Source organism: Lissotriton helveticus, chromosome 11 (genome assembly GCF_964261635.1).
Source record: "Lissotriton helveticus chromosome 11, aLisHel1.1, whole genome shotgun sequence".
NCBI classification, from domain to species: Eukaryota; Metazoa; Chordata; class Amphibia; order Caudata; family Salamandridae; genus Lissotriton; species Lissotriton helveticus.
Window position 1 is genome coordinate 644,822,629 of NC_136072.1, and position 20,465 is coordinate 644,843,093.

At 41.4% G+C, this 20,465-nt stretch overlaps 1 protein-coding gene across 1 annotated transcript in view; it reads left to right on the plus strand.

Moving 5' to 3' along the window:
- The window catches only part of ADAM9 (ADAM metallopeptidase domain 9), a 491,300-nt gene that overhangs the window by 230,240 nt on the left and 240,595 nt on the right, over positions 1-20,465 (plus strand). Inside the window, exon 7 of the mRNA XM_078666483.1 lies at positions 19,163-19,228. Coding sequence (XP_078522609.1) covers positions 19,163-19,228 — 66 coding nt within the window. The remainder of the gene's footprint in view (positions 1-19,162; positions 19,229-20,465) is intronic.

Genomic DNA, 20,465 nt, shown 5'->3' on the forward strand with positions numbered 1-20,465 from the left:
ACTCCGAATCAGAAATATATGAAACAGGGATGTCTATTTCAAGCGACTCAAGCGAACTAAGCGAATCAAGCGAACCAAGTCCTGATGTGCAAAGAGACTCAGCACTTCTAGAAATCACTGGCTCCGGTGACTCAAGATTACACACCAAAAATAGCGTCAGAGGAAAAAAAGGAGCAGGAGCGGGAAAAAACGGATGAAACATAAAAGGGGGGAAAAAATTGGTTGAACGAAGAGACCACAGACCCCGGTAACAATACCGATTATGACTAAAGCAGAACTAATCCTACCCGAAAAAGCCCAAGGATTAAATCAATGGGAGAAACCTCATGTCAAAAAACAACTGAACCCTCATTGAGCGGATATTATTCAAATCCGCTCAATAAAGAATTTCCACGAGGATGTTAAGAAAGATAGCCTAAAAAACCGCATGGCCATTGAAAAACTACAAGGCGCTGTGAAAAAAGTAGGTAATATCTGCTCTGAAAAGTCCGAGAGAATGGTCATGGTTGAAACTCGAACCGAGAACCTTGAAACTGAAGTCATGAAAATCCCAAAAAATGAAAAAGAGCAAGATGGAATAATAAAAGACCTCATGGCCAAAGTGGAAGATCATGAAAATAGATCTAGAAGGAACAATTTACGGTTCCTTGGAATTCCAGAAAAAATTGAGGGAGACGACGCTAGAGGGGCAATGATTAACATTCTTAAACATCATTTCCGGAACTGGAAGCCTGGGATATGGAAAGGGAGATACAGCGGGCCCATCGCTTTCCCTTAACCCTTTCAAAACACTGTAACAAGCAAAATCAATATCCCAGGGCAATGTTGGTCTACTTTGGCAACTTTCTCCTCCGCAAAGCAATTTATAATCTTGCAAGACCTACCACACAAAGAGAACATAAGGGGTTCAAATTTTTTGCGAGACCGGATTTCGCTCACTCGACTGTGGAGCGTAGATGGAAAATGCGCCAACTATTTGGACCCTTTGAAAAACTCGGAGCAAAAGTATTCCTGCAAAATCCGGCACGCCTGAAAATTATATTGAAGGGCTCAACAAGAAGCTTTAATAGCGAAGTACAAGCGGAGGATTATTTACGAGAAATTACTGAGGCTAGTTCACGAAATTCAGGGAAATAATGTAAATCCTATACAAGGACATGTAACAAGAACTGATAAGCTGAATTATCTATTCTACTCTTTATTCATGTACAGAGTCTGAGGTATCACTGAAAATTAGTAGAAGGGTTGAGCAGGTTGGAGAACAAATCTATTCTATTTTTATAATAGGAAATGTGAAACGCTATTATATTAGCTAGACCCTAGTTTATTTGAGATTTGATAAGTATGTAAAATACATTAACAAACCAGCCCAGCCCGCTGGGCGCGCTTACACTGATGTCACACCCCTGGTCCCGACAAGGCCAGGTATCCTTCAAAGGTGGTGGTGGGTGGGGGGTGGGAAAGAGGGGGGGTGGTCGGGCAGTTCGGGCTGTTAGCGGACACATTTTCAGGGAATTGAAAGAAAAAGCATCAAATTATCGACACAAAAAATGGACTGATAGATGGGTATGCTAAAAATATTGTCATTAAATATTTGTGGTTTAAATGATATTAAGAAGAGACAAATGGTGGCAGTAGGCCTACAGACCATCGGTGCTAACATTGTATGTTTGCAGGAAACTCATATTGAAGGGTCACAATCACACATGTTAAGCTCACTAGGATACAATCTGATTGGTGCAACTACACAGGGTATGCGGGCTAGAGTGGTAGCACTTTTAGCCAAAGGAAGAGGGTTTAATTTTAAGAGAATTAAATCTGATAAATTGGGAAGATGGGTGATCGCAGAAGTTCATACAGGACAATCCTCATCAATGACCATCTGCTCAATTTATGGGAATAATAGCGATGACCCCGTGGCAATTAATAATGTTTCCAACGAACGTACCAATTGGCCGCTACCTGTTATAATCTGTGGAGATCTTAATATAAATCTTTCATATGACTGGTCAATAAAAGATGACTGGCATTACCGTGGACGGAAATCAAAAGTCTTTAAGGCAATCAAGGAACTATGTATCACCCACGGGTTAATAGATGCGTGGCAGACCTCAAATAGCAACCCCAATGATCCAAGGTACACATATTATTCAAATCCGCATCATACACATGCCAGACTGGATTACTTTTTAATCTCTAACTCAATCAAAACCTTCTCCAAATTAGTAAAGCTACCCCGTATTATGTCGGATCATAATCCTTTGCTACTTACAGTTGAGACAACATCTCTAACACAGATACCACAAGCTTGGACATTCGAGAGGTTTCTGCTCCTCGAGAGCGAATATTGTAATCACATGAGAAGCTGGATATCTAACTTCTTAGCGGTTAATACAGGTAGCACAACGATAGATTTCGTTTGGGATGCCCTAAAAGCCGGCATTAGGGGAGAAACTATACAATATTCACTCAGGACTAACAAGTGTGCAAGAGAAACGTTAAGACTGTTACAAGAAACCTTAAAGAGGGTGGAGGAAGATCTTATAAGGGTAACAAGAAGCTCTTTTACCACAGAAGAGATAACTAATGCACAAACGCAGGTTGCAATAGCCAAAGCGACAATCACAAATGTGTATACCATCAAAGCAGTTAAAAAAGCTACTGCTCACCGTGAAAAAATATACGAGGTTAGTGAGTCGGTTGGTCAGCAATTAGCCATCCGGATGAGACAGCAGACTACACAAAACGTAATACAGGAAATTCAGGACCCTATAGCAGGCAAAATATCTGACTCAGATAAGATTAGAGAAGCATTTTGGTGCTTTATATACAGAAGAGGGAGAAATAGTTCAAGAGAAAATTACTGAATATTTAGACTTGGATACCTGTGACAAATTTAACACAGAAGATCAGGAAAACATGGAAAAGGCCCCCGACATAGAGGAAATAGTAAAAACGGTAAAAGATCTCTCCCGTGGGAAGGCAACTGGACAAGATGCGATTCCTCTTGAATTTTATATAGTATTCCTGGATCAGCTTCAAGAAATATTGTTGAACCTATGCCTACATATATTTAGAGGAGGGCAACCTCCCAACTCTTGGTCAAAGGCTAAAATTGTTATATTCCCCAAGAAAAATAAACCCTTGGACCAGATGGGCTCTTATCGTCCCATCACGTTAATAAACGCAGATTCCAAAATTTACTCTAAACTGTTTGCCAACCGTATCTCATTAATTATCCATAAAGTCATATCTAAATTTCAGCATGGCTTTAACCCCGGGAGAGACACCACTAATCACACACGGAGGGTAATCAGCTTATTTTACCATACCCAGGTGACAGGAGACCCGATGGCGTTAATACTACTCGACGCCGAGAAAGCTTTTGACAGGGTCTCCTGGTCATTCCTCTGGCAGGCTATGTCCCGGATCGGATTCAAACAGGTTTTCATACAGGCAATCCAAAAACTCTACATTAATCCTCAGGCTATGGTGATGGTCAACGGTTGCATTTCTAAAGAACTAAAAATCTCGAGAGGAACTAGGCAGGGATGTCCCTGCTCCCCGCTGCTGTTCGCTATTTATATTGATCCATTTATTAGGAGATTGGAATGCAATAGGAATATAGCCGCTATCTTGACACATAGATACTCAACAAAAACTCTTGCATATGCCGATGATATCGCCATTGTCACCGCTAATCCAAACTTGGCTATGCCTACTATTGAACTGGAGGCTGTAAGATTTGGGAAAATTTCAGGGTATCCTCTGAACCAAGGGAAAACTCAAATAATTATGAATAACAAATGTGATATGATAGATCCACGCATAACAGGTTCAGCTACTTATCTAGGGGTTACGATTACTTCTGAATTAGAGAATCTAGTCGATCTGAACTTAAAACCCTCACTAAATAAAATCCAAAAAGATCTCCGCCGTATCAATAATCTACATCTTTCTTTGATCGGACGGGTGAATGCATTAAAAATGGTCTACTTTCCAAAACTCCTGTATATATTTAGAGCCATTAATCTGGAAATTTCAGACCAGTGGTTTAAAAGAATGGAACATATTTTCACGGACTTTGTCTGGTCATACACACAGCCCCGCCGTGCCTATAAACTGCTGACACTTCCCAAAGAAAGAGTAGGATTAAGTCTTCCAAATCTTAGGGTATATTATTGGGCAACAGTCTTGCTATATAATCATGAACTTTTTCTTCTTGACGGAACAGGGACAATTGTGGATAATGACGCCCCTTGAATTCATCAAATAATACTAGGTGATAGAAACACTGGCTATCTTTGGAGATATCTCTTCGATAGTTACCATAAAAAAGTGAGATTAAAAACACTCATAGGAGCATTTAAGGTCTGGAAATCTGTGAGGAAAATGATAGATTTGGGACGATTATCTTTCTATACACCCATACAAAACAATCCCTCCCTACCAGACATATTTAAAGACTCCTATATTTATAGATGGATCACAGCCGGAATCACGCATATAGGATGTTTTTTTTCCTCAGAGAGGCTATACTCTTTTGAATTGTTGAAAGACAAGTATCACTTGGAATGGAGAGACTTCTTCAAATAAGAGATTTTCTATTACGACGTGTAAGGGGAGAAGACACTATGATTAAAAACCCCATAGCTGAAATTCTCAGCCACTCTCAGGAAAAAATCCGGATTGGGGGGTTATATCAGCTATTATTGTTGCATTTTACGGATGATTTGCAGAAGATCACTCAGAAATGGCAAAGTAAAATTACAATCTCCACAGAAGAATTTGAGTATGTATATGGGCTATCGCAAACTATACTTATGTCAACGAAACTACAAACACAATTTTATAAAATATGTTTTTTTATGTATTATACTCCGGACAGAATAGCCAAATGGGGTAGTGGGAGAGGCACATGCTGCTTCCGATGTAAGTTACAAAATGCGGGCTGCATACACATTTTTTCATCCTGTTCCTCTCTAATTCCTCTCAAGTCAAAAATCGAACATTTTCTTTCACTGATTCTCAAAATTGTGGTCACTCTATCCGATCAAACAGTAGTCCTGGGCGTAACAAACTGCACCAACCTGAATATCGGTCATGAACTGATATTTTTTTCGATGGCCGTATTAAGAATTTGCATAGCATCAGCTTGGTTAGATCCAATAGCCCCTCATCTCAACAGTGGTTTTCAAGACTGTTAGCAATCTTTAACCTAGAAATGGCATTATATAAAACTAAAGGGAGGAAGCGTAGGATAAAAGGGCTAAAAATCGGGTTACCTTTAATAGAATAGTCTGAATCCCGGTGACTTATATAGTAATAATCTGTCTGTAATGATTTAGCTGTCACCTGTACCTACCTAACCCAATGTTTATTTCTCTTTGAATAATTATTTGTTAATTCATTTATTATCTTTTTCTTTTATTATAGATATATGCTTTATGATTTCCTTTTGTTCCACATTTAACCTGCCCGACCGGAGGGGGGGGGGGGGGGGGTGGGTTGTTTTATGTGTTATATTGTCTTCTTTGTATAAAATCTAATAAAGATATTTAAAAAAAAAAAAGGAATTCACGTCCCCCACTACGCGCACGCCTGCTTACTCTTTTTCCGAAGTCTGGGTCACCCAACTAGCTGATTTCTTTGTGAATATCAAGTCCATTTCTGATGCAGCGGTAGCTCCCGGTACTACGGTTCTCCCCTCTTCGCCCCTTGCTACCGACGGCCCTACCCTCTTTAACTTCCCCTCTCTCCCTCTGTCAGCATCATTGGATCTTCTGACTAAATTAAAATCAGGTTCCCCTCTGGACCCTTGTCCAGCCAAATTTCTCGCAAAATCAGCACAAGCTATTAACGCACTAATTAATCCTGTGCTTAACCTTTCACTCAGCACGGGAGTGGTCCCTTTGGCTTGGAAGCAGGCTCTTATTTTGCCGCTTCTCAAAAATCCTAATCTGGATCCGTTGGTACATGCCAATTATAGGCCCATCTCGCTCCTTCCAGCATTTGCCAAGGTCGTGGAGAAGCATGTCCACTGCTCCCTCTCCAACTTCCTTGAGACCAACAACATCCTGCATAACACCCAGTCCGGCTTCCGCACTAACATGAGCACGGAGACTGCTCTATTAGAAGTTACGGAGGCAATCAAGGAGGTTCTGGATTCGGGGGGAAAGGCAATGCTGGTAATGCTGGATCTCTCGGTGGCCTTCGACGCCGTCCCCCACTGCGATCTCCTTTCAAGACTCAGTGAGATTGGTCTGCGGGGGACGGTGTTCAGCTGGTTCGAGTCCTTTCTAGCGGACCGCCGTCAAACAGTCTGGGCCCCTCCGTACTCTGCCGTAGTGCCGCCATTGGAGGTAGGAGTTCCTCAGGGCTCAATTTTGAGCCCTACTCTCTTTAACATCTTTATGGCCCCCTTGGCGACACTGGCGGAGTCATACGGTGCCCAGATCGTTTCATATGTGGATGACACCCAGCTCCTCTTCTCTTGCATGAAGGGCGCTGATTTTGATGGAGAGAGTATTAAAGGTTGCCTTGAGGCCGTGTTCAAATGGTTCCAGCTAAACAGCATCAAGTGCAACTCGGACAAATCAGAGGTGCTCTTTTTTGGCTGCCTTTCGGACCCTAGGTGGAAGGCTTGGTGGCCTTCCGCTATGTCTCCTCCCTCTGCCGCTTCTGCCACAGCCAAAAATCTAGGAGTAATGATTGACAACTGCCTCACTTTGAAGCCCCAGATTCTTGGCCTAGTTGGTAAATGTTTTGGCATTCTTAAGATGCTCAGGAAATTTCTTCCGTTGCTCTCCCCTGGCCATAGAAAAATAACTGTGCAGGCACTCATAGGTTCTCGCCAGGACTATGCGAACGCGTTATATCTCGGACTTCCAGAGTATCTCCTATCACGTCTTTAAATAGTCCAAAATTCGTCCGCGCGCGCCATTTTTGGCTTTCACCGGAGAGCCAGTACTAAAGATTTTCTGAAAACTCTCCACTGGCTTCCTATTCGGAAACCTATCGTTTTCAAGACGCTCACGCTGGCCTTTAAAGCTCTCCACGGAACTGGCGCGAAGTATATCAGTAAGCGCTGGTCTTCTACCAGCCATCTAGATCACTTCGGTCAGCTTCGCTGTCCTTGGCAGCCGTTCCTGGTATTCGGCGAGTCCGTATCGGAGGCCGTTCTTTTAGACGCCTAGCGCCTCAATTGTGGAATTCCTTGCCGGTCACTCTGAGAAAGACTGTCACCCTGCTAGGTTTTAGGAAAGACCTGAAGTCCTGGCTTTTCGTTCAATAGAACCGGCCATCCTCTACCTGCCCTGCTCCTCATCGGGTTTGTAGCGCCGGGACACTCCTCGGAGTAGCTGAGCGCTATACAAAACATACAATAACATAACATAACAGTTGTATAGTATAGATAAAAAAATTAATTGGGCATCCAAGAAACTGTGCCTGGAAATTCATCCCATGGTTAAACTCTGTATTTCTCTAGCACTTCTTTTGCATCCCTTCCTAGGGGTGTGATAATATAGCCACAAGTGAGTACAGTGACATAGAGCCACGCCAAGGTGGGTATTGGCAATAGCAATGATACAGTGAAACACTAGGAGAGACATTAATACTTAAACTTACATTTTCATACTCAAGTTCCCTGCAATTCCCAGTTTTGCTTAGAGAACCCCCAGATAAAGATACGTGGAAAAGATGGCAGTGCAAGCCATGCTTTAAACAGAAATCATTCACATACCTGTTTCCTAACTGTGCAACTCTGGTGAAACCAGAACCAAGAGTGGAGTGCTTGTAAAAAGCATATGAATCAATCAAATATCCCTGTACTAGAAGTGGACCCCATGACATTTTAATAATGAGAGGAAACAACATTTTAGCAACTGAAGCAATTTATGTACCTGTATAATTTAAACTGCATACAAGAAACCGCACAGAAGGTGGAACTTTAGAAGTGTTCAGCAACTCCAAATATGTAAGCAGACTTGTTTTATTGAATGATAATTACGTTCAGTTTTATGATAAAATGCAGAAATAAAGAAGATGGAGATCTGATATATACTGCATGGGGTATTTTTCTGAAAGGCAATAAAAGGGCAAGCAATACTGACTGAAAGAAGAAAATAATGTAATCACTGATGGTCATGAAGTCGACATTAAGGCAAGAGCTCTTATATAAATATAATAATTTGATTCATCCCTAGAAGACCATACTCTTTTATATAGGTCTTGAATATCTCTATAACCTTGCGGTTAAGAGGATTCTCTTGGGTATCTACATGTCTACTGTAGGCGTATCATCCTTCCAAAATTACAAGTCTGCTGGGAAAGGTGAGTGAGAGTACAAGTTTGTTGGAGATCATAAGAAACTCACAGATGTTAAGTGATCAGTTGATATCTGCACCTTTGAAATCATGCTATACAAAGGCAACAGTAGAAGCATTACCTGGAACCGAGCTGTGAGGCATACTAACGGCCAACAGATGTGTGTTGCGGAGAGGAAATTACGGTTGACGGATAGCTGTCTGGATGAGGTTTCCTTTCATGGTGAGGCCCTTTTACCACCACTTAGCTCGGGTGTTCTTCAGCTGACATCGAGAGGATATCCAGTCCTCACTCACAACCCGATCCAGCTAATAGCACAGTGGTGTTATGATGGTTTTACTAAAGAAACTGTAGTGTCTTTCTTCGTATTTTGCCAGTGTTGTAGAAGTCTCAGAAAGAGGTAGTTTGTTCTTCCTATCAGGAAGGAAAGTAGAAGAAGTTTATTTATCACTGGGTGCTAAGAGAATATGGCAAATCAGTACACGGTGACTGAACTTGGGTGTACATGGAATTTGGGAAGCAAAGAGTTTGACTGTCACACAGGAGAACATTTAATGAAATTAAGCTGTGGATAGGCCCTGTATTGTGTACGGATTCTGAGGGGATTATGGGTGTGGTTTGGTTGTTGAACAGGACAATCAGTTTCAATTGCATAGTGTATTTAAACACTGCTTCTAATGGATACTTCTAATCACATATTCCTCACCTTTAGAATAGCCCTAGGTGCTAGAACGGATCTGGAATGTTTTGCACAGCAGTGATTCCACTTGCCAGTTGGTGTCAGCAGCCTGCCCTGCGTTGACTTTGTTCTGTCTGAAAGTGATGAGCGACCCACATATAAGCACCACTTTTGCACACTGACGTCAGTTCCTTTATTTCCATGCCTCTTGATGTGGATACAGAGCTACTCTCCCCTTTTACCTTGTCAGTTCATGTAATTTATTTCTTCAAAAATGTTCAATCAATGTGCAAGGGAACTATGTCCTTGCTAAAAACTACAGGACTTAAACCAAGTTGAGATTATTGCAAGCAAAGGTCCAGTCCATGACAGTTCTGCACAAAGTATGGTTTTGTAAAGACAAGACCTTCTTTGAAGATTAAGAGATGTTTATTAAGTTGATAGGAACAACCCCCAACAGCTTCCACTCGCCACCTCAGCTGTCTTCTACTGGACTCCACACACCGGAATCCAGGAGTAGAAGCTCGAGGTTGCTAAGCAGCAAACCTAACAGCAAACCTAACATAACATCAGAATGGAACATATCTTCCTTCTTTAAATAAAACAAATAAAAAATAATATCCATAAGGAAAATTATCCACAAACATAATCCTGAAACTTTTGTGGAACAAACTTGGCTCGTGAACTAAGTAATCTTTGTGGAACCATCTTAGTACAAGAATTAGGTAAACTAACAGTAGATCCTGTAACAGAAAAAGACCTGGTTGTTGATACATCATTTCCAGAAACATTACCAACATCTTTTGACAACCATTCACCTACTTCAGGGTCATTGCACTTAGTTACACGATTGGCATTCCACAACTTACCATCTGATAATTCCAACAGATTACCTTTAACCATTATGATCTTCTTAGGATCAGATAATTTTGAACACCCCTTGTGCTGAAGCACTCCCAACTGTACTCTAACATACTCATCAACTTCAAATTTCAGAGTCTTTATGTAAATTTGAATTATGTCTATCCACATAAGAATTCTGATACGACTCTACTTTAGCTCGTATAACTTTATCATCAACACATTTTCTCCCACACCTACCCATCCAAGCTGGAACCGTAATAGAACATGGAATCCTACCCTTCAGTAAACAAAAAGGTCTTTCCCTGTTACAGAGTGTGGCGTAGTCCTGTAATTCCCCCCAAATTTTTTTATCAAACACTTCCAATCCCTATTGTTGTAAATAGCCATTTGAATGCATTCCCCTAAAACGCAGTAGAAGCGTTCAATAAGACCGTTTCCCCATGGATGGTAAACCGGGGTTCTCAAATGTTTAATTCCCCATGTCTTAAGGAAACAACTGAATTCATCGGAAATAAATTGCGGACCATTGTCCGATAACATTTCTGCAGGACAACCTTCCCTCCTGAAAATCTCCTCACAAAAGTCAATTACATTCTCCGTTTTGACTTCTCTAACAAAAGTGACTTCCGGCCATTTGGAAAAGTAATCCATCAACACAACAGCAAATCTACTGCCAACTCCCAGAATGTTAAATGGACCACAAATATCTATAGCTAATCTTTCCCAAGGAAGTTTCGGCCAATCCATATGTTGTATGGTAGTTTGCTTTACCATGTGAGTCTTATCACTCCGAGAACACTCAACACAATCTCTTACAAACCTTCTATCCATTCCTGGCCACCAAAAATCCTCCCTGGCCTTCCTTTTCATAGCAGACATTCCCCCGAGACCTTCATGTAAGAGATTCAATAATCTGGACCTCATAGAAAAAGACACCATCAATTTGTCACTTCTTCTTACCCTTCACCAACGATAACTCATTCCAGACTTCCTTGTATGTAATTAAATCTGCATGTGATTTCCAACCTTCTTTGAACGGAAGACACTCAATAACTCTTTTAATAACTACATCGTCATAAATAGCTAATTTCCAATCGGACTCCTCTATGGCTTGGCAAACATCCTCTAATTTGGCTACAACCCATTCTTCTTCATCTACATCATTGTTCTCTTCCTCATTTTTATCCACAGGAAGACGCGACAAACAATCCGCATTCACATTCCTAATGCCCTGTACATATTTAATACAAAAGTTATATTCCTGTAATCGATAAATCCACTTTGCTATGCGTGGCGTGGCCTTTGCTGCCCTCGATATGGAGAAAACATCAACCAGAGGTTTGTGATCTGTTTGAAGATCAAAACAAATTCCCCAAACAAAATTCCAGAAATGCTGCACGCCCCACCAACACGCTAAAGCCTCTTTTTCGATGGTTGAATAAGTGCTCTCCGCACCCTTCAAAGTTCTGGACGCAAATGCGATCCCTCTTTCCTTGCCCTCATGAATTTGCATTAATACTGCTCCCAACCCATAACTACTGGCATCAGTCACAATAATGCATTTGTCATTGATGTTAAAAGGTTTTAAGGCAGCTGGGTTGACCACAGCTTCTTTAATTTGTTCAAATGCACTTTGACATTGATTCGACCATATAACATTTACTTTTTTCTTCATCAATTCTCGTAAAGGAGAGACACAATTAAAAAAAATTTGAATAAACCTCGAATAATATTCAGCTAAACCTAGAAATGACCTTAACTGATCTTTATTTTGAGGGATGGGCGCTCTCGCTAAGTCTTCCACTAACTTAAACTTGGGCTTGATGCCTTCCTTACACAAAGTGTGACCGAGATAATCTACTTCATGTTGGGCCAATTTGCATTTTTTAAGACTAATAGTCAAACCCGCCTGTTCCAACTTACTTAAAGCAATCTCTAACACCTGATCGTGTTCTTCCCTGTCCTTACCCCAAACCAAAATGTCGTCTTGGAACACCAATATATTGGTCATATCTTTAAGAATACCCTGCATGATGTGCTGAAAAAATGCCGAAGCAGATGCCAACCCAAACGGCATACGAATGAATTGAAATGCCCCTTCAGGCGTAATGAACGATGTTAAGTGCTTTGATTCTGGTTGTAATAATACCTGGTGGTACGCACTCGATAAATCTAGGGTAGAAAAACATTTCGCATTATCTACAGTGGCCAACATTTCATTTATGTGTGGAAGAGGATGACGGTCTACCCAAATATTCTCATTAAGATGCCTTAAATCAACACACATGCGAATGCTGCCATTAGGTTTGTGTGCGATAACGATCGGACTGAGCCATTCCGAAGCTTCAATTGGCTCTACTATACCTTCAGCACACAATCTATCTAATTCCAGTTTTAACGGATTTCTCAAGGCTAGAGGTACATTTCGAACTTTGTGTACTTTAGGTAGGGCATTCTCTTTCAATATAATTCGATGTCTAAACTTCCTCAAACATCCCAATTTTTCCTTAAATAAACTAGGAAATTTTGATACCCATTCCTCACTGTTATCCCCTTCGGTCAGCAGTACTTGCATGGAATTATTGGAATTTGCGAGTACTTGCATCGGATGGTTGGGATTCAGTATAATGTCTAAAGCTCTCTGATCCTTCCACCCCAACAAAGATTTTCCCTTTTCTACCACATATACCTTTGTTTCAGCTTCTTTATCCGAAAACGTTATGCTAGATTTAAAGTAACCTATAACAGGTAGTTTTTTACCACAGTAACCTACTGGATTGACATCAGAACTACACAGTGTTTTGGATCCCAAATCCTTCCATAGTTGTCTGTCAACTATAGTGATAAGAGAACAGGAATCAGCCCACACTACCAAATTTTTGCCATTGACAGATATTTCACATTTGGGAGGATTATACTCTTCAGAATTATTCGCAATATCATCAATCTCCTCAATCAAATATACTTCTACGTCACTTTCAACTGCAATTTCATCCACATTGTCTTCAATAACATTAACAACTGATTTGGGCTCAAAGTTACTGGAAGCTCTACACATCCTGGAATAATGTCCTATTCTTTTACATTTATAACATCTACTCTTGGATGCAAGACAATGTACGGCATCAGAATTGTGTCTGTTGCTTCCACACCTATAACAAAGACTATTAAAAGAGGATGAAATGTTTTTCTGTTTTGCAATAGGTTTGACTTCCTCATTAATGTGACCTTTTTTTTGTTTGTCCACAATTTTACAAACACTGGTAGGTTTATTGTCAACCTTAGGTTCGGACAAAGATAGTTCCCTTACGTATAATGTAGTATTTTCTATGCGCTGTGCTATGCTAATAGCTTTCTCTAATGTAGGGTCACCTAAATCTAACAACTTTTCTTGAATCTTCTTGTTGTTCGTGGCATTAATCATCTGATCTCTTATAATTTCATCTCTCAGGTCCTTAAACCTGCAAGTAATAGCCAGTTTTCTTAACGAAGCCACATATTGCTCTATTTTTTCTCCATGCATCTGTTTACGAGAGAAGAATTTGTGTCTTTCAACAACAATGCTTAACTTTTTGCCATAATTCTCTTCCAGCATAGTCAAAGCTATCTCATAAGAATCTTCTTGTACACTATCAGACCCATTACCAGATCCTTCTTCTGTAGATTCACTGTTATCAAACCTTAAACTTGAAGCAGGTTTAGGTAGCGCTTTTAATACATTCCTTCCTTCCACTCCTAAATGGTGTTTGAAACGTAGTCATCGCCACCTATAGCTTCCAAGTAAGTAATAAAAGACTCCTTCCAGTCCTCCCAGTTCATTGGGGGTGTGCCTGGATCTTACAGGAAGGTGGGAGGTGGCGCAATGACTTGAGAAGTCATCATGTATCAGAAGCTTGTTTTGAAAAAATTTATTAAAATTTAAAGTGCTAAATATATAATCTGAAAAAAAATGCCTAAATATTACGCAGTTATTGACAAATCAACTAATTTGTGAGCCAAATGCTTAAAATCCGACAGTTTAAAATCTCGTGGTTGGCAATTGAACAAAATAACCAGAGGACGTGGTTGGCAAAATTGCACCGTTCTTACTTGCAAAGATGGCGGCACGCTGCGTGACCTTAGCGTGAACTTACGTGCCGGCAAGCAATCGTGACCTCACGCAACGTCACGTAACAACTTCAGCCTAACACGGAGGAATTCTGAGTCTTGCGCTCCGAGTTCTCAAGTCTCTTCGCTCCCAAATTACGATTTCCCGAATATGCCTCCGTTGACACTCCCAAAAGACCACGATGCAGCTCACTTCAAAGCTCGCCGGTGTCCGCACAACTCAACTCAAGCTCTCCGGCAGGCTCCCAAAATTAACAACTCTCGTGGAATTCGGCAAACTCCAAAACAGCCTGGAAGGTAAGAAATTGTAAGTAACAACTTACAATCGCTGTCGCTGTGATATCTCCTCATAGGTCTACAGCAAGGTCTTAATGTCGTCTGAAAGGGGGCTTTGTTTTTTTTTTTTTTTATGTTCCCAAACATCAACGGAGAAAAAAAATCCTGATCTCTTCTTATAGGTCTCTTATTCAAAAACGTGTCCCATCCTCGTCGTCACTTTTGTAAAGACGAGACCTTCTTTGAAGATTAAGAGATGTTTATTAAGTTGATAGGAACAACCCCCATCAGCTTCCACTCGCCACCTCAGCTGTCTTCTACTGGACTCCACACACCGGATTCCAGGAGTAGAGGCTCGAGGTTGCTAAGCAGCAAACCTAACAGTAAACCTAACATAACATCAGAATGGAACATATGGCTTTGGTGTTTGGGCCCTGGACACAACGCCCTCATAAATTTGAAGGCGATCCAGGGATGTGAAGCAGAGTTGTACATTGCAGAACACCAGAAGAAACTGCCAAGTCCTGATGCAAAATAGAAAGTGCGGGCCCGTTCCTGCAACAGGTCCTCATCGCAGTTGAAGTCTTTGGATACGTCCAAATCAAAGTTGAGGCAGAAACACATGAAAGCCAGGTGGAGTTTGTACCATCCCGCTACTTTATATCTCCATAGAAGTTGTGAGGGCATCAGCGTACCACTTGGTCTCGCTGCTGATTCACAGAGGAGCTGATTCCACATTTGGTGCTACTGTATCTGAATTCCTCAGGTCATCAGCGACATTGCAACAAATTGAGGCCTTTCTAGTGTTCATGTAGCAAATCTTTGGGACTCTTCCAATTTCTTCTGTCGTGCCTTTGTGACCCAATGATCCACATGGCACTCAAGTCGGGTCACTGCACCAGCTTTGGAGCTAACTTCTATTCTGATGCCAAAATCTGACAGAGATTTCTAGCCGCAGAATCCTTTCTGTAGAATATTCACCAGGCGTTGGACTGGATCTATAAAAGTGTCGGTAGGTGGATTGATCGACTCCACATTGGCGTTGTCTGCACTGAAAGTGAAGTGGGTGGTGCCTAAATAGGCGCCATCCTGGCACATTGACATCAGTTTTTTCTTTCTGAGCCAGTCAGCGCAGGTCCAGGAGGCGCTACCTTTGTCCACTTTTTGGACAACCTTTTTTTTTTTTTTTTTACATCTTGTCAAGCTGTTTCCAAGACTTTGCCTCACAGTGTGTGTAGGGATTTTTGCCAAAAAAACGGTGTGTTTCACACCGAAGGCTCCTGTTACAGCCGCCTCCCCTCCTAACCTAGATTGTCTTTGGTGCTGGGAGCCTGACCAAAGCTCCTAGACTTCTGAGGACTGCCGTGCCATGACCCCCAAGGTGCTGAGGGAAACACTCCATAAAGCTCTTGTTAGCCCAATGCCAGTCTCCTCCACTATGTTCCAGGTCTGGGTCGTGAGGAAGGTCCCGGGCCCTTTCCGGGGCTCGATCCAGGCACTCGTCATCACCATCTTGGATATTGTGGACGTCAAGGCTATCCCTCGTTTTCTCAACGAGTCCAAAATATTCAGGCTGTGATCCCAATGTTTCAGCCTTGCTCAAGGACCCAGTGAAAGTTGCTCTGAGGCTTCTTGGTCTTTTGGCTTCCTCCATCCTGCTCATCAGCTATGTCAGGTGGCATATGCGGGCCCTGTAGTTTAGCCTGTGTCTCAGTCGGCCCATCTCCAAGGGAACATGTTGGATTCCATCCACCTTTTGAAACAGACTGCAAAAGATCTACATTGGTAGCTGCTTGACTGCCATTGGATCAGTGGCAGACTCCTCTTACTTCCCCACCAAGAACTGCTGGTTGTGATATATTGCGATATATGCGTTGCTGCTGGGTCATCTGGGAGATATGCAGATCAGAGGACTCTGGTGTATGCAGAAATCAGACTCCACGTCCGTCTGTTGGATCTGCGAGCCATTCGCCTAGTGCTGAAAGCCTTCCTAGCCCCCATCAAAGGAAGGCAACTACAGGTCCTCACAGTCAACACCACTATCATGTGGTACTGAGTAAGCAGGGCAGCGTGGGTCCCATGTTCTTTTCCAAGAGGCTCTTCAGCACTGGAGGGACTAGGACGTCAGGGCATTTCACTGGTTGTGAACAACCTGGATGGATCTTTGATCAACATGCTAGACACGACTTGCATGACGGTTCCAGGCAAATCAAAAATGGAAGTTTGCACCCAACGTGGCACAGGGCATCTACCAGCAATGGGGAGAACCCTGGGTGGATCTTTTTGGTTTTGTATGCTGGAATTCCCAAGGAGGCCCCTTCTGGGAAACCTATATCAGCTGGAGCAGAGCATGAGACTTCTATACACATTTCTATCCCTACCTCTCCTACCGTGAGTTCTGAAGCTCAGGATCGACCGTGCCGAAGACATTTTAATGGCTGCGGATTGGGTCAGGTTATTGTGGTCCCAGAACTTCTGGGAATGAGTGTTTGTTGCCCAATCAGTCTTACACTTATGAGAGGATCTTTTGTCACAGCAGCAGAACAGGGTTCTGCACTGAGCCTGTATACTCTACACCTCCATGCGTGGAGTTTAAACGGCTGCAGTTGACTGTGTTTGATCTTCCTACTGGGGTTGAGGATGTTATCCTTGATGCCGGACTTCCCTCTTCAAAGTCCATTTACTCTGGGTGCTGGGAAAAATGTGTGGCCCGGTGTGGTGGTGTTCACGACACAGACCCATTACAAAACAAAGTATATGAAGCCCTATTGTTTCTTTTGTCTTTGTCCCAGGAAGGACTTTCAGTTGCCACCATTAAATTTTATTTGCCGGCGCTTTCAGCATTTTTGCGTTTGTTGGCCCAGCCAGCCTTGTTAAAATCACTTATTATGATGATGATCCTCAAAAGGTTTAACACTTGTTTCACTTTGAACCATTTGTGACGCCACAGTGGCATCTCAATTTATTTGTTTCTTACTTTCCTCATGTGTGCTACCTTTGAAGCAATGTACAGATGCTGATTATGTCTTCTGAGTCTGAAGACATTTTTTTACTTGTTTTGCTTATTTCAACTCTTGCATAAGTGAGCTTGAGGCTTTCTTGGTGCAGCAGCACCACCGTTTTCCCAGACAATCCGGTGTTGAAGACCAAGACAGACTTTTTACCAAAAGTCGTGGCGACTTTTCACATTGGGCAAACTATCAACCTTCCAACGTTTTTTGTCCTGCCTCATCCCTCAAATGAAAATGAGTCACTACATCATTTGGACTCCAAAAGAGCTTTCAGTTTTTTACTTTGATCACACCGAAGACCATTTGGACAATCAGCTTTTTGTGGGGTTCTCTGGATCTAAAGTCTCATTCCACAAGGGCCAAGTCCGCTACCACGTGTTGGCATGTTCTTGACATTTGTCAGGCCATACCATGGGTGTCCATATACAATTCACAAAGTCCTATTACTTTGACAACCAGGTATGATGGGAACAACTTTTTGCCAGTTTAGCCCTGCAGGACTTTTTGGTCTGAGCCCCATTGCACAGATACTTTTCTTTGAGAGGTACTGCTTTGGTATCTATTCTAAAGGTGAGAAATCAGCAGTTAGAAGTAATCACCGAAAGGACAAGTTACTTACCTTCGGTCATGATCTTTCCTTCCACTTTCCCCTTCTGTGGTATGGTCTCAATTTACCATCTAAAAATGTCCCAAGTTAGAGATCTGCACACTGGTACTTTGATGCGCTTTATGGCTCTGCCTCCGAGGATACAGAAAGAGTCAAGAAATAAGCTGATGTCAGCTCTTAGGATGCACTTATATGCATCTGTCTCTTCAGGACAGAACGAAGACAACGCGGCAGCTCCTACTGACTTGTGAGAGCACTGCTGTGTTTTGGCACTTTGGGATATTCTAAAGGTGAGGAATATGTGGTAAGATGGAGAATCTCCCAGAAAGAGTGTTACCAAAGGTAGGTAACTTGTTCTTTTCTAGGCAGCCAATGTGCTCTTAGAATACATGTTTTTACTTACATTTTATGTATTTGTATGATGCTTTGTATTTATTGTACATGCAGAGATCCTGTATTTTCTGCGGTCAGAATGCACTGGGAAATAGAAACAAATGAATTATATAATATCTTTAATATTATAATACATACGTAATGACTGATTATGTTCCTCATTCTTATTATTATAGCCCTAAATGTGCGCAAAACTCGCTTTTTTTAATTAATTGCTAAAGCAACTGGATTAGTGTTGAGCCCAGGAGAGCGATTCAAAACAGGTTTGAAGGTCTTTCCTAGATTGAGGATAGCTGTGTTTCTCTTAAGATGGCTCACGTTAAATTCCAAGTCTGCACTGGATCTAGCTCCATGTTGTAATTGAAATGGCTTGCTTGGACGGAGGCCTGATGCATTAGTAGAACTCCTTGTGGGATGATAATGCGTGACTAGAAGAGCTCCATAGATGGTATTGCAATAATCTAGTATTGAGAGGACTTGTTAGTTTCTTAAGATAGTTGGACGTAGAAGAGGGTGAACTTTTCTCAACGTTTGGATAGAAGTTTTTGTTGTTTTCACCAAGTTTATCTGAGCATATACGTGAAACTTATGAACCTTACACATGCATGTCATACCATTATCCCACATTACACTTTTGTAATTTTTAAGTAATGTATGCATGTGTGCATTATGTAGGATCTTTGAAAAAATGTATGTAATGAAATAATGCATTTAATATATTTAGTTTCCATTATTTATCAACTATTAATAGAAATTCTTTAAATAACAGTATTTTTTTAAAAAAAAAATAGTGCCAAATATGTAGTGTAATGCATAGGCAAAGTAATGTTCTTTTTCATTATTGGCTGTTAATTATTTGGGATTGGCTTGACTTTTTTCATTTTCTTACGCTTGCAGAAAAAACGGGCCATCCTTCCACAAACTCGATACGTTGAGCTATTTTTGGTTGTGGATAAAGAACGGGTAGGTTTTGCTTATTAATGCTTGTTTTAACTTTTGTTTACAATAATTTGAATAACTTTCTCATTGGATTTTAAAATGTGTGTGTGTGTGTGAGTGTGAGAGATCATGCTGGTTAAACAGTTTGAGGGTGCATTTTCTAGGATTTGACATAAACGTGCTTTCTGGCAGTTGTATCTGAGAAGGCAGAAGACCAATGAAGGAGCCGGCAGTGCTGCTATGAAGGAAACCATCTGCATCTGTATACCTTCGCATCACCTTGCATAGGACAATAGCGATTGTGAAGTAACGCTTTGGTGGAGAGAGGCTTGTCATGTGGTTCTCACACCTATAATCGATAAAAAATGTCACGTGGTATTCATTAATGAATATGAATGGGCAGTGTAGCATGCCATCACATTTTTGAAATGTTTGAGATAGTGCATCAACTACTGGCACAGAATCAAGTGTATGCTGCTAAAATACTCTAATTGAGGGATTATTAACTCCCATGTACCATATGAGAAAAGGTCAAAGAATGTGGCGCCACAGTGTAAATTGAATAAAATGTTCTTTGCATCAATTGAAATCTATGAAATTGGTGAGTTCTGCATGAAGTAGAACCCCCAGATTTCTTACATTAAATATAGGAGGTGGATCAGTTTCCAGGTCAGAAGGCTAACTGGAATATAACTCAGATTTCCCGGTTTCTGAACCTATATTTCAGTGTACACATTTTTTTTACAGCTTTTGTTTCTACTTTCTCAGGTGGATGTGGATATGATATCTGGGAGGCAGACTATCTCCCTTTCTTAGCAACTAGTGGGAGATCACAGTTTATCCATGTGACACTCTTCCTTATCTCCAACATCTTCCTGCTCACTGTTGCACTCACACGGCCTCACACAATCCCTTGGCCAAGGTGGCCTTTCGTTTGTAGATCGACTCCATAGAGCAGGGGCCTTATCGGGATCTGGGTTGAACTATAGTTTTCTTTGTAGTACAAAAATCATAAATTATCTATGTAATTGTTTGATTGGTCTTGCAGATGTTCAATCACTTTTCTCCAGTATAGAATGTAACTATGTTTATATTGACATACATTATGTCCTTTCGATCAGTGGAAGGTCGCCTTTGTACCATGGATCTCGAATATTTCAGTTTACATCTTTTAGTGTGCATTGCGAGGGATAACTAGGCTCTCCCGTTTGATTTGGGTCCGGCTCAGAGCAATGGTACCAATGACATAACTATAATAGTT